General features: G+C 39.4%; 1 protein-coding gene across 5 annotated transcripts; it reads left to right on the top strand.

The window, feature by feature from the left end:
• Nucleotides 1-1,024: 1,024 nt before the first annotated feature.
• On the top strand, nucleotides 1,025-14,115 carry nadka (NAD kinase a). Of its 5 annotated transcripts, XM_026331909.2 has the most exons (13): nucleotides 1,381-1,600; nucleotides 1,869-2,034; nucleotides 4,319-4,402; nucleotides 9,269-9,398; nucleotides 9,640-9,745; nucleotides 9,830-9,915; nucleotides 10,012-10,114; nucleotides 10,239-10,381; nucleotides 10,833-10,932; nucleotides 11,533-11,690; nucleotides 11,915-11,997; nucleotides 12,392-12,561; nucleotides 13,540-14,115. In XM_026331909.2, the coding sequence occupies exons 1-12, from the start codon at nucleotides 1,597-1,599 to the stop codon at nucleotides 12,537-12,539; spliced, it is 1,311 nt and encodes a 436-aa protein (XP_026187694.1). In that variant the 5' UTR covers nucleotides 1,381-1,596; the 3' UTR covers nucleotides 12,540-12,561; nucleotides 13,540-14,115. The 5 variants fall into 5 exon arrangements, with proteins under 5 accessions (XP_026187696.1, XP_026187695.1, XP_026187694.1 ...); XM_026331911.1 differs by lacking the exon at nucleotides 1,381-1,600 and adding an exon at nucleotides 1,025-1,156 and having other exon boundaries at nucleotides 12,392-14,112; XM_026331910.1 differs by lacking the exon at nucleotides 1,381-1,600 and adding an exon at nucleotides 1,030-1,169 and having other exon boundaries at nucleotides 12,392-14,112.
• The last annotated feature ends 507 nt before the right edge of the window (nucleotides 14,116-14,622 follow it).

Genomic DNA, 14,622 nt, shown 5'->3' with positions numbered 1-14,622 from the left:
GAGGATTGTAATTAAAACCAGACCACCACTGCAGTCAGTTTCTATGCATCTCAGTGAAAAAGCTGTTTGTATGAGTTTATTTTTTCAGTTTTTTAAAACATTTTCCATACCAGACCAGTGGCCTTTGCTTGTGTGCTTGTAGGTACTTGTAATTGTGGCTGTAGTGTTCAAAAAATGTATGGGTTTGGAAATACTCTGTTTCCCTCTATGGGACATAAGTATGAAATTTAATTAGTGAGTTGCAGAGGTTCAATTTAAAAGTTAAATCAGTGTCTGTTCACTGTGCTGTTCATCTTTGTTGGGCACAAATTAGATCAGTTTTTATTCTAGCAGCAATACTGCATGTTATATTAATATTACATTTAACCACATTTATTTATCGACGGATAACCTGTAGGTAACATTAAATATTCTGCTACTGAATTTATTCAACTTGTGTAGCAGTCTGCATGTCCATGACATGTTGCTTTTGAAATTGTACAGTATTAATACTTCACATATGGCCACATGGATTCATTTGTGAGGTGAATGTATTGCTTTTTACATTTCAACACCAGAGCTTTAACTCAATAATACTGGATATATACTAATAATGAGTAAACCAGACTGCTATGAGGGGAGCGATTTGTATTGTAGGCATGAACCAGGCAGTGGCACTGTCACACAGTAGTTTACAGTATGGAGCAACTGCATATTTGGCAGCCTAGAACTTAAATCCGTGCCTGCAGAGCGGTCAGACCACTGTCCAGGCCTGTGATACCAGCAATATTGCAGGATAAAAAAAAAAAATGAGTGACCAGTGTGAAGCATAAGCATCAGAAGAAATAACATGTTATATGATTAAACTGTTCTTGTTCTACTCATGTTATTGTTCTACTAAATTATTCTAAAAAGAACAGAAATGTGATTTATTTATTTTAAGGGAATGACACGGTTGTTTATACGGTTACGTCATCTCGTACATCATACGGGCTCTCAGTGAACTCGTCCAACGTGACGTCAGCGAGCAGGCAGCCTGTGATTGGTCGCCGAGTGAGGAAGCGATGAGCTGACTGTTGACAGCTCTGCTGAAGTAAGATTTGGAAATGAATTAATGGAAAAGCTCTGAGCCCACGGCACTTTGCTGCGCTCCAGACTCGCGTCGTCGTCTGTAAAGGTGCGGTTAAAAGGTAGCGTTAAAAGTGGATCATATTTTGCTTTGTGCTCAACGTGACTAACTGTTAGCTTATCTCGCTAACTAGCTTAACTAACCCCATTAGTTCGCTTACTGAATGTTCTGCCATGTGGAGCCGTCACCATTCATCCGCTGAGCAGGGCTTGTTCCAGATACTTTTATCAGTAATTAGTCTTTCTTTTTTTTAACAAATTCATTGTTTTACAAAGCTTGAGCAACAACAAGGCTGCTAGCCTCACTTAGCCGAAGCTGGGATATACGTGCCGTATTTCCCGGACTATAGGGCGCACCGGAATATTAGTCGCTTTTAGCAAAAAACACCTTGTTGACCTGAAAGAAAAAACACATATAACTCATTTCGGTGTATAAGCCGCACTACAAGTCAGAGGAGTAAACAAAGTGCGACTTGTAGTCCAGAAAATATGGGTATGGTTCATCTGAGTTATTACTTTAACTTATACAGATAGTTAACAAAAATAACATAATCTCACATGATTAATCAAAAAATAAATAAAATGAAATGCCTTTGAGAGTTTCTCAAAATGTTTATTTGTATTGATGTACCGTTTGTGGTTTCAGCTGTACATGATGTGAAATATTAAATAACTAACTTTACATTCACTTGTCATTTTTAGCCTCTTCACACTTCACTCTCCAGCCTTACTGCCGACTGATGTTTCCTGTTTCTTTTTAGCTTGGCTGGCTGAAATGGATGGTGGACAGGAAATGCGAGTGGGACCTGCCCCGTACTGCTGCTCCACCTGTGACGGAGGGGAGGCCACTAGCCGCAGCTTGGCTCGACACAACAGGAAGACCCGCAGCCTGAGCACCTCCTCAGCCAGCAGCTCCACAGAGTACAGGTGGGTGTGGAAGTAGGGTCCACACACGAACCATGCTTTTAATGGTCTAACAAACCTGTTATTATATTTAGAGTTCAAGGTCTATAAAATTGTATTATTAAATAATAAGATTCTACGTTCATTTCCATCCAATGCCATCTTATGTTGCGCTAAAGATAAAAATGATATTTCAGTACCATTCCCTTGTCAAAGTCTGAGATGTGAGCAGCAGTTCAGAGGCCTGACCCCAGAATACTATCCTTTGATTAGAAAGAAAACCTCCTGATGGATTAATACTTAACACAGTGCATTGCCACAGCACTTGAGTGAGTTTCCAATGTGTGGTTTTTAAGAGCAGCTGTTACTTCTGTAGGGTGAATTGTTTTTGAAACTGTCTTGTGACATTTTCTTTGTTGCACCACCATTTGTGAAATGCCCAACACCCCCAGCCATCAGAGGACTGGCTTCAAGGAAACGGAACACCTGAGCCCTCAAATGTTTGTTCACTGATGTTGCAAGGGTTTTGGTTGTGTGTTTTAGCAACAGTGAGGAGGTTTGTAAGGAGAAGTGAAAATACCAGACCTATGTTAACATCTCCATAAAGCACCAATCTGGACTGTCCCTTCATAGATGAGGAAATGAACAGCCAGACAAAATTACTCTTTTCCAGGATGATGAAACACACTCCCACAGATTCATGTTAAGTTTTTCCGTACTTTTGTCACTGTCACTTCTCCTTTTCATGACATTTGATAGAAAAGCATTGTATTGGATTTCAGTGAACAGATGATTATATTTAGAAATTGGAACAGGAAGTTGATGAATTTCCTCAGGTTACTTTATGGTTATAGGGTCATGCTGCTTAAAAATTAAACTTGAGGGAGGCGGCTTCCTTTTACTGACTGTGTGTTTGGTTAGCAGGAATAAATTCAAAGGTTAAGATGATTTAACTTGGGAGTTTGACATTTAACATGCCAAGCTTGAGCACCCAGTCACTAAAGGTTGACCAGTATGGCCAACAGCTGGGTCGTCATCATAGTCTCTCGCTTCCTCTACTGAGTCCAAAGAACAGTCTAGGTTAAAGCTGGTCGTCTGTTCCCGTCTGATGCTGTGGTGGCACTGCCTCAGCAAAGCATTATAGAGAAGATTTAGGAGGGTCTTGCCTATTCCTTGTCTGTCCAGTCCAACCCACTGTTAAATCAAACACCCAGTTTTCTGTACTACAGAACAGTCTATATCTATTCCCTGGATGTTAACTGGTCAATTGGCATGTTTGTTTTCTCTGAAAAATGTTACCAATGTTACTAATGTTGAGATGTGCTAGTGCTACAGAGCACTGACACACAGTTCATCAGTCTGAAGTTGCTTTCTACCCTTTTGAGGTGTGAGAGGGATCTGTGAAGGAGGTAGACAACATTATTCTGTAAAAACCCTCATTTGGTTTTTGCAGTGTGTTTGCGATCATTGTCACATTAGAAGAATCCTCTACAGTTTTCTTGTTATGCAGCATTTGGGTATACAAATGTAACATCTGTAAAAGTCAAATCACCTATACACCTGTGTGTTTCATTGTTGGTCCTCTGCAGTCACTGTGACAGTCTTAGATCCTATCTGATGCCCCATGCCCTGCCCTGGTTGACTTGCAATGTTCTTTGAGCTGCCCAGTCATTGAAACTTTTGGCCTTTATTTCATCATTTACTGGCCTGCAGTATTTGTACTGCATGTAGAACAAATATAAGACTTTGTTCTTAAGATATTTCCCAATTCATTATTACCATTTGTCAACATTTATTTGCTTAGTGCAATTTGTGGTACCAGGCCCATTTTGCACAATTGGCATGTTATATAATACATGAGATAGACTTGTGGTTTGGCATAACTGTGTAGTCACAAAAATGGCCCGTAGCGTGTGAGGTCATCAGATCATCTACTGATAATGAGTTAAACTGTGGAAATGCTTAAGTTCAGCCTCTGACTGTAAATATCTCAATGAATTTGGCTTGACTTCTCTTTTTTGTTAAAAACGAAAATTAAATGTTTTGATCAGAAAGATGCATTTAGTAAGGTAGGAATTTTAGAGGTTTCCAACAGTACGCAAGGATGTGCATAATTGAGTGCAATGAACTGTTTCCTGTAAATTATTGAAGTGTAACACTTGACATTCAATAGTAGGTTACCTTGTTTTGTTACCTTGTACTTTTGTTTTGTTTTGCTTTAAATTGTAGAGGTGTTCATTTGTATACTTGTCTGGCAGCTTTTGTAATTTTAAACCTGAATGTTTGCCTTTGTTTTCTGCTCTTTCAGAAGAACTCAGTCGCTTCATGGACCAATCCCTGTGACCACATTCGGCCCAAAGGCATGCATGCTTCAGAATCCACATGCGGTAATGTAAGTCATACAGAGACAGTGGGTTTTACATCATGGGGAGTGCTTGAACTGTTGTTTTGTTGGTATATCATGACTCAGTGTACAGATTTACATGTCTGTCAGTTTAGTATAGACAGTATCTGAGCTCAATATTGACAATATAAATAACTGCTTAACATTTTGTAAAGTCAAGAACTTTGCTTTAACACTGCAAATATTTAACCTTTCTTGCATGGACATGCATTTAATTGGATGACACTATTTAAACACAGTTAGCTGTCACATGGCACTTACTTATTACAGACGTTTAAACTCACCCCAACCGGTCGAGGCAGGTGGCCTCCCAAACTGAGCCCGGTTCTGCTGCAGGTTTTTTCTTCCATTAAAGGGAGTTTTTCCTCTCCACTGTCACCAAGTGCTGCTCATAAGGGATTTGTTGGGTTTTTAGTTTTTGTAAAGTGCCTTGAGATGATTTGTATTGTGATTTGGCGCTACACAAATAAATTGAATTGAAATTGAATTGAATTAAACCTAAAAAGCACCCTCCCCATACCATGTAAAAAAAAGTGGAACCTAATAAACCTGCACCAAAGTTCAGTATGTTAGCTCATCTTGTTAAAATGACAAAGCATTTAACCTAAGATAGAAAACAAGGCAAGGCCAGTACAGCTGACTACCAACAGACCATCATTTCATGTCAAGAGTCATGTCAAAAGTCAAAATAATATAATGAAGTGTAAAATGTGTGAAGTAGTGATTCATTTTTGATCTATATGTAAGTCATTCATGCAGTTCTGCTCTTCAGAACCTTTTACTCTTGGCACACTTTGTTTTGTAAATTTAATATTAAAAAAGTGCCATTTTGGAAAAAGGGTCAGTCTGAGAAGCGTGCAGAACAATTTCTCTGTAAAATAAAGATACATTAATCAAATTATGAGCATGTGGAGCATTAATATGCTTTTAGCAGTGGGAATAAGCATTTTTAGCAGGTGTTGTTTGTACAGGTGAACTGGCAGTGAAGGTGAAGTAAAGCTGATAGAGAACAGCCTCTAAAATTCAGAGACAGCGTAAGAGAGGTGTTGTTTCATTTAGATAGATGATCCATAATCCACACCACACAGTATTATATTGGTTCAAACTCAAATTCAATCCCTCAAATTATTTCAAAATGTACTACAGGTATTTATTTGTTTAAGAGCGATTGCATTGCACTACAGATAAAAGGTGTTCATGTTACTGTAAAGTGTCCACCTGCTGATAACTATTGCATAGATCTGTGTAATGAATCATTAAGTAGACTTAGACAAGACTCTTGATGGTTTCCCAGGTCAGACTGCTGACCTTTTGACTCCCATAGTCACATAATGTCATCATGTGCAGTGACAATAACGTTGAATCTAATCTAATCTAATCTAATCTAATCTAAAAGTGGCTCGCTGCTCTGTTTGTTTATGGGAAGGGCTAATTGAAGGATTACCTCTTTCCAAAGTAGCTAGACAGGTTAAAATTAACAAAACCAAAATAAAGGTGAGACTGTCATACTTTCAGTAACCCACAGAGAAGAACAATGCAAATGTTGTGTTGGTAGTTGAATGCAGGGTGTTGTGGCTGTTGTGCTTAAGTGCATGTAGCAGCAGAAAGGTGATCTGTGTAGTGATAGGCTGCTAAACCAGAAACTCAGCAATTCCTTCATTCTCTGTGTGTGTGTGTGTGTGTGTGTGTGTGTGTGAGATACTGCTGAAGGTACAACTGAGGGCATCTTTTTAAATTGATTTAAAATTAAATGTACAACACGGAGTGTGCACAAACTGAAGGGGTGTGATTACGTTCTGAAACCACTATACAGATTCAAATTCCTTTCCTGGGACAGAACTGGTTATGTTTAGTTATGGTGATTATAGTGTGAAATTAGAACGCTCAGATACATTCTGTTTCCAGTAGTACACAGTTCCATCTTTTAGCTACATAGACCTGTTGATATGATATTATATGATATGATTTTTCACCCTGGACTTCTCCCTCCTGCATATCAACTGCTCACATTGCCTCTTGCTGAAAATGGATCAGACAAGAAATTGACATAAAAATACATAATCAGTTTATCTAATCGTGTAAAAGGTGACATTTTACATTGGAACTTTATATTAAGATTAAATGAAAGAATGATTGTAGAATAGTTCTTGAGCTATAATATGTGTGGTCACAGATTAGGAACAGTGGTGTCATTGTTGTTTCCCTGAAACACACCTGTCCAATAAGGAGAGTCCTAGCCTGGAATGGGTGGGTTCAAATCAGCAGAGAGGGCAGGAGCTAAGATGAGATCCTTAAGGTGAGTGAGAGCTTTAAGTCAGCAGCAGAATGCACCAGGAAGGTTTAGTGTCAAGTCCTCAGTGTGACAAATATAGCCAGAGTGGATCCAGCTCAAGGGGTTGTTAGCTGAACCAGGGCCTGACCACAGTGCATGGAGAGACTCGCAGCCTCACACTGCCTCTCAGACAGCCGATGTCTGACTCACAGCGCAGCCACAAGAAGTGAAGTGACTCAAACGCAGCAGCTGCTCTACAATGTGTAGTAATGGAGGAAGCTGTTAAAGGCAAAATAACTTGTTTGTTAAAGCGGGAACCTGGACAGAGTCCCGTTCTTCGGCTGAATTACCCTGAAGCAGCGCGCTTGTTACATGTGTACAGCCATGAAGTTCAACCAGTGCATGCTGCAGGACACACCTGGGAACCACAATGAAAACACAGTTTGGAAATGGTGAGAGAAGTTTTCAGTGTCTGCCTTGTTTCATTCTCAGCAGAGAAAACGTGGTCACAAGTGCGTTACTCCCAACCTGATATTCAGAGCTTCAGTGCTAATGTTTAACAAAAAAAAAAGAAGGCGGTCAACTAAAATGTCGATTTCTCTTGAGGGTGCATGGATCTTGAAGTCTGGTGTGATATCAAGGTTTAGTTCAATCCTATCAAGTTGTAGTTGCATTATTTGTGTTGGCTGTAACAGCATGGTCCTGTTGTTTGGGCAGAGCGTGCTTGTAGAATAAATGCATAAGGTCAGGGGGTGGATGCTTTGAGGTGGTCAGAGGAGAAACTGTCCATTATTAGATCACAGCTTGTCAGTGATTCACATGCTAATGACGTTTTACTGTGTGTCCAGTATTTGTGAAACCCAGCCTGCACTTTCTGTTTTCTGTTCATACTTTATCTTTAGTTTCACAAGGTTCACTTCATTAAGAAAATGTTTACTATATTTGTGGGTGTTTCCCACAAACTGCAGGACACTGTTAGAGCATGTACAAAATAACCTGTACATACGATACAGTTTGAGAGACGCAACTATTGCCTTTGTAAATTGTACGTGTCAGCTTTAAGGCTGTAGCACGTGCAATTAATTGCGTGTCATATAAGCAGACGAGCAGAATTGTGTCGTGTTGCTGCAAATAATTTGAGCCTTTTCATGCTGCAGTGTTTAACAGCTTGTCTGGCAAATGTAATACTTCTCATTAGGTCAGTTAACACATGTGTGGTGAGAGTTGACACACTGCTCTGTCACAGCATGAAGAGCCCACAGAAAGGACTCGGTAAACATCAACAGTATTCACAGTAAAATTACCATGACGTGGGTCTGTCCAGCTATAGCACACTGGTTCTCAATCTGTATATATATTCCAAGGTAATCTATACAATTGAATTCATGATTAAAACACATATGATGAGTCCAAACTTAATGAGTTTAAGTAATAATTGTCATATATATTTCAGTGTGTGAGCTAGTGGGTCAAGGGAAGGACATTTTTCTGCTTCTACAGTGGGTGTGAATCTGAGAACAAGCACATGGTTCCTCCTGCAGTAATGAATGCGTGCATTCACAGGAACTGTTGTAATATCCATTGTGTAACACAGTCAGCTTTGTTTAGATATAATAAGAACAGTTTGATGTATTGAATTTAACCCCACACTTTTCAACACTGTGGCTTCAACTGCTCCTACAGCTTCACCGACATGTTGAATTATTCATCTATGATTTCTGATAAAATGAAATTGAGTCGAACTGTTCGCTCTATTGTGCAGATGCTAATTAGCAATCAGTTCCTCATTCCCTCATTTAATGCAGTGATGTCTGCTCATTGATGCAGCAGGTTTTGAACAGGCAATACTGATGCTAATTAAAGCAGAGAAAATGACTGGGCGGTCCAGTGTTGAGTGAGTTTGTGCATGTGGACAGTTTGTCCGGTTCACCTTTTAAATATCTGTTACAGCTGTCTGTTTATAGTTTCCTTTACGTTTACAATTAAATGTTCAGTTCTAACCGTATTTTTAGAAAATGGCTGTTTCAGAGCTCTTATCATATCACACAAATAAATCCTTGTATAACAGTGTTGTACAATCAGTTCTTAATACTTTATGTATGACAGAGCTGTAACTAACGAGTGCTGGAACAAACTCAACACATTTTGGTGTTGTTCCCTTTGGGAATTTCCTTTTTTGAGTTTTGGATTGATTTCAGCCTGTGTGAAGTTCAGATTGTCATGTCTTCTCTTAGTTTGCTAATATTTATGTCCTGTTTTTACTGTGAGAACGTCCACGTCTGTCACTGCTGAAGCTGCTGCAGACGACACATCATGGTCAGCAGTACGTGGCAGCAGACCTAGACGTTAAGCCAATGCCTCTAATTGGATGAGTACTAAGTCATCGTGGTTATTTTGATCAACAGTACGATTCTTCAGTTAGTTGACAGATATTATATCAGCTATAAGTGTATAAGAGTCTTGGTGCTCAGGTGAATAGCTGGTGTAAAATATTATTGTGATTTTAGCTGTTTTGGCTGAATTTTCTGCAGAATCTTGTCTGTTTTGCTCTCCTGAGGTGAAAGTTGTGCTTGTGTGTTCAGGCATATTCAGGACCCCGCCAGCCAGAGACTGACGTGGAACAAGCCACCAAAAAGTGTCCTTGTCATCAAGAAGATCCGAGATGCCAGTCTGCTTCAGCCTTTCAAAGAGCTCTGCATATTCCTCACCGAGGTGCAACCACACACACACAGTCACACTGCTCTGACGGTGGTTAGGCAGCTGTTGAAAGTGAATACAGGTGGGGCTGGTGAGGGGCTGTTACCTGATGACCTGATGTCACAGACATCCAGATGACCAGATGTGCATGTGACTATAAAAAAGATCATAATGTTAACATGGATATTGTTGTTGTACATATGAAGATTTAAAAAAAGAGGCTGTTGCTAATCTTGTGTGTTTTTTGTTGTGGTAGGTGAAAAACATGATTGTTTACGTGGAGAAGAAAGTTCTGGAGGACCCAGCTATTTCAGATGAAAACTTTGGGGCCATCACTAAGAAATTCTGCGTTTTCAGAGAAGGTATGATTGTTTGTGTTTGATTGTAAAGTCAGCTGAGCTCTTACAGGGGATGTTTAAATTGTTTACTGTCTTGATATTTCTCAGACCTTGATGACATCTCCAATCGTGTAGACTTCATCATCTGTCTTGGTGGAGATGGAACTTTGCTGTATGCGTCTTCGCTCTTCCAGGTATTCAGTGGTTTCCACTTTAAAACAGTCTGTGTGGGTTTGTGCATTTACTGATAAAAAGAAACAGCCTGCTCTCCTTTCTTTGTTTCTTTATAGGAGAGCGTTCCCCCAGTTATGGCCTTCCACCTGGGCTCCTTGGGCTTCCTGACACCTTTTAAATTTGACACGTATCAGTCTCAGGTCACCCAGATAATTGAAGGTACTGAATGTTCTCAGACCTCTGAGCCTCTGTCTGTCCACAGCAGAAACACCTCTTATCTGTTTGCATCACATGTTTGTATTTTCAAACTTATCTCAAATATTTGCATGTTTATTGTACATAGGTAATGCTGCCATCGTACTGCGAAGTCGCTTGAAAGTTCGGGTGCTTAAAGAGACCTGGGAGAAGAAAGCCAGAGTGGATGAAAAGGGTCTCATCTTGACCAATGGAGATGTCGAAAGTAGCCGCAAAGCCATGCAGTATCAGGTAGGACCTGCAGCTTAAAGCAGTGCACCACAACAGCCAAACGCTGCAAATACAGAAACGCTGCAAATACCGTAAACACATGCATGAGAGAAATGCTGCATATTCATGGAACGGAAGTGCGCAGGGCCTCTAGGGGGACCCCGAACTGAGGGATGCTATGAACACTTGCCCATCATCTTTTACTGTATTATAAAAGTACAGTATTGTAAAAGCATTTCTCTCTTGCATGTGTTTTTGGTATTTGTAGCGTTTGGCAGTTGCAGCATGTTTGTCCTTGTCAGCCACCGTAGATTGGAGACCATTAACAACAATGAAACTATAAATGCATGAATATTTGCTATGATTATTATGACAGAGATAAAAACAGGGCACAAGGCTCGCCCACATGAGGTCGTCATGAAATAGAAATAGAAATCATAAAAGTCAACATTTTAATGGTTGTGTGTTTCAGGTACTCAACGAGGTTGTGGTGGACAGAGGACCCTCCTCCTATCTCTCCAACGTCGACCTCTTCTTGGATGGACACCTCATTACCACAGTGCAGGGGGATGGTGAGTGGGAAAATGTTAATACTTAGATGTGTTGTACCATTAACTTTTAATAGAATAACACTCTGTCTGTGGGAAGGACAAAGTTTAGTTTCTGCATGTCTGTTAGGCCCAGCAGTCAGGGTGGTTTGTACAGACCTTTGTCAGCATCACTGTTGTGTTAGAGAGAGAGCTTTCATTAAATAAACAGTGTATGTGCACAAAAACTCCGGCTTGGTATTTCAGCAAAACAGATGATACAGTAATAGTTCTATATTATGGTAAGTGTAACGGCTTTTGGACAAAATAACCAAATTGAAAATGTCACTTTGAACTCTGGGAACATGTGATCTTTCAATTTTTACAGCGTTTTCTAGCATAAACATTTTACATAATATAAACATATGACTAAAAAATTGGCAGCCCTAGTCTGTGTACTAAAGCGAAGAGGAATATTTTTTTAAACGTGTAATTTTGTGCCAAATTTAAGTTTTCAAAGAAAAACAAGTTGCCAGCTACTGTGTGCACTCTGTCGGAGAAAAGGTATGTAAGGTTACGCAGTCACCCGCTTCGATGTATGTGTGTTAAACGTGACACTGTGCTTGTGTCTCTGTGCCCCCTCAGGTGTGATAGTATCTACACCTACAGGCAGTACAGCGTACGCTGTGGCAGCAGGAGCTTCCATGATCCATCCCAACGTGCCAGCCATCATGATCACCCCCATCTGCCCACACTCACTCTCCTTCAGACCTATAGTGGTGCCTGCCGGGGTGGAGCTCAAGGTATTTACACTGATTAAATATTTCAAGGCAGTGACACAACTAGCACATGGTGACGATTCTACACACAGGAATGATTTATGTTGTCTGGAGCTATTTTGATGTTCAGTAATTGTGATTTAAAATTGTATAAATCTTAGTGGACTTGAACTGTGAGGGCAAAAATAATGTTTTCTTTAAAAACAAAACCGCATTCCTTCATGTGACACCCGCTTGCCATTTTTTAGATAATGTTGTCCCGTGATGCCAGAAACACAGCCTGGGTATCATTTGATGGAAGAAAGAGACAAGAGATCTGCCACGGAGACAGGTTAGTCTGCATGTTGAACTGGTCATCACCAAGCCAGATACAAACCAGAGACAGTGAGAATAAAACAGAAAATAAAAACAGCAGTGCTCACAGCCTCAATAAAGGATAGAAAGTTTAAAACCTGCCTGAACACCTAAGGGCTTTGTTACGTGACTTTATCAGCGTGTCCAGTTTCTTCCTCTTTTAGATTCAGCTGCCAGTCATTTTAACTTATTGAAAGATTTTTCGACAAATACTCAGAAGGAAGTTGTCTCACTGCATCTGATGTCAACACCTCCTCTTTTGCATTTATGATTGCAAATACCTGAGCTTTTGTTTCCTCATGTGGCTTTTCCACTTTTGTGAGACAAAACCTTTTAAGACCTTTTTTTTTTTTCTTCCATTTGCTTTCCAGTATCACCATCACCACTTCCTGCTTCCCCTTGCCCTCCATCTGTTTTCGGGACCCGGTCAATGACTGGTTTGAGAGCCTGGCCGAGTGTTTACACTGGAATGTGAGGAAGAAGCAGAACTACCTCAGCTCAGAGGACGAGGAGTTTTGAGGCCATTTCCACAATCTTCAAGGTCTTCTATAAGGTTTCCATAGTTTTAACTTGACCGTGCCCTGTGCCAGTCTTGCATGATTAAAAGGTCTCACCAAACTCAAATTCAGAAAAAATCTGTCATGATAATGCTGCCCCTCATACGCACTGAACTTATCCCATAGTATATTTCTTTTTATTTCATTTTAACTATTAATATAATTTTTTTTAAAAAAGGACAATTTGTGGCTCTGGAGAAAACAAAATTGAAGCCTACATAAACTCACGCATGCTAATCCGAGAACCAGCGTTTCACAAGTAATGTTACACTGTTAGACATTCAGTATTCTCCAAAATGTCATTTTCTAATATGGCAGTACATTAAAGTGATGGATTTTTGAATGGAGTTTGGCCCCTGTTAATGGTCCAAGATAGTCCCTATGTGTTTCCTTTTTGTATGGTGTGAAAACTGGCCTATGAAGTTTAAAAAAAAAGAGTCGTAAAGAAGGTTTTTTTACTGAAAAATCAAAAGGAAATGAAAGGCTTGTGATGATCTTGGACTAAAACGCACAAGGTCAGTTGTTAATGTTAATTATTGCAACACTCTTGATGGGTGTTATCAGGGCTGTTGTAGCACTTTTTAATCTTCAAGACAGATGTCAGGGACACGTCCACTACTTTATAAACTAAAGCTTGTTCCCTCTGTGAAGGCTGTTGCACTTTTATGTCGAATTCTAAAACGATATATGTTAATTCTACTTTCCTAAAATCTGTTAGTCAATTCAGGAAAAACTAACACAATGCCATCACTGAAATGTTTTACACAACTTTTAGGTGCAAAACAGGAGCAGATTTACTGAACATCTGCTTTGCAATAATGGCCCAAATGTACAGACTGTGCCTTAAACACTGGTAACATTCATGTTTAGAAATATTATTTTTCAAAGATTTTACCTCATGGTAATTTTTTAATGACACCCTAGCACAGATCTGTGATTTGTGCATTTCATTGTATCCTTAGGTCACCTGTCTACAGCACCTTACAACTGACTGACAACCTGCATTAAATAATATGTTCCACAGTATCTGTCTTGCAGTCATGTAGACATTTAAAGTGATCTTCATTCCAGGTAGAGGCTAAAGTTCAGATGACTTCAGTGTCTTTTTAACGTCTGGTTTTTAAACTATATTCTTTATAAGCCATAGCTAAGCTCTGTAGTTTTTATAGTCTAATGTCAGTGGGTTGTTGTGTATGTTGAGGGATTGAATTATCAGTCTTCTGTCTGCCACTGTACAACCTTTGTTGAATACTTAGGTGGCCTACCTTTCATAGCTGTTAAACTATAATGTCTCGATGTTGAAATGTAACTTATGAATTGGCTGTCATGCTGAGAAGATGAACAGTGGTGTGACCTGAAGGAAACTCAAGAGGACCAATAAGCTCTGAAAGGCAATCATTCCTTTAACTGAGTATGTATATACACAGTGTGCTTGAATAACTAAGATTTATTTTGTAATGTCTTTATGTTTATTAACCGGTTTACAATGTATCATTGCTGAAAATAAATGTATTTGGTACTTTTTTTTACCTTCATGAGCTCTTCAGTTAATTCCTTTTGTCGAAGAAGGGTCTGTCTAAGCAGGTCAGTGTATGAATCATCAGAAGTCATTTTAGTACAGTGAAATACTCAAATATGCAGATAGACAAAGTTAATCTAATAGTCTGATTTTCAGAAACCCTAGTTCTACAAAAAAATCTCAGACTTTAACTTCTTTGCTATGAACCATTGTCAACTCTTCTCTCAAAGTGCTGTTCCACTTTTGTAACTCTAATTTTTGTAATGTTAAGTTTGTTAATCTTCCTAAAAGAAATTTTACTATTTTTTCGCCCAGAGCACTATAATAAATGGAGAGAAAGTCTAACCAGAAAGTGTGTATCCTCCTGTTTGGTCCAGTGTTTGGATTCCTGTTTTCTAAAAAGTAGTGGATTTCATCCACTTCACTCTCATGGATGGCTGTAGCTCAGGAGGTAGAGCAAGCTGTGCTCTTACCAAAGGGTCACTGGTTCAAGTCTCGTCTGTGCTAATCTGTGAGATACACACTG

Source organism: Mastacembelus armatus, chromosome 7 (genome assembly GCF_900324485.2).
Source record: "Mastacembelus armatus chromosome 7, fMasArm1.2, whole genome shotgun sequence".
NCBI lineage: Eukaryota > Metazoa > Chordata > Actinopteri > Synbranchiformes > Mastacembelidae > Mastacembelus > Mastacembelus armatus.
Note: the sequence above shows the minus strand (reverse complement) of the source record. Positions and strands in the feature narration are given on the sequence as shown.

Coding starts and splice junctions, on each gene's coding strand:
- nadka (XM_026331909.2), top strand. Junction 9,916..10,011: donor ATGCGTCTTCGCTCTTCCAG/GTATTCAGTGGT, acceptor GTTTCTTTATAG/GAGAGCGTTCCCCCAGTTAT. Junction 10,115..10,238: donor GGTCACCCAGATAATTGAAG/GTACTGAATGTT, acceptor TATTGTACATAG/GTAATGCTGCCATCGTACTG.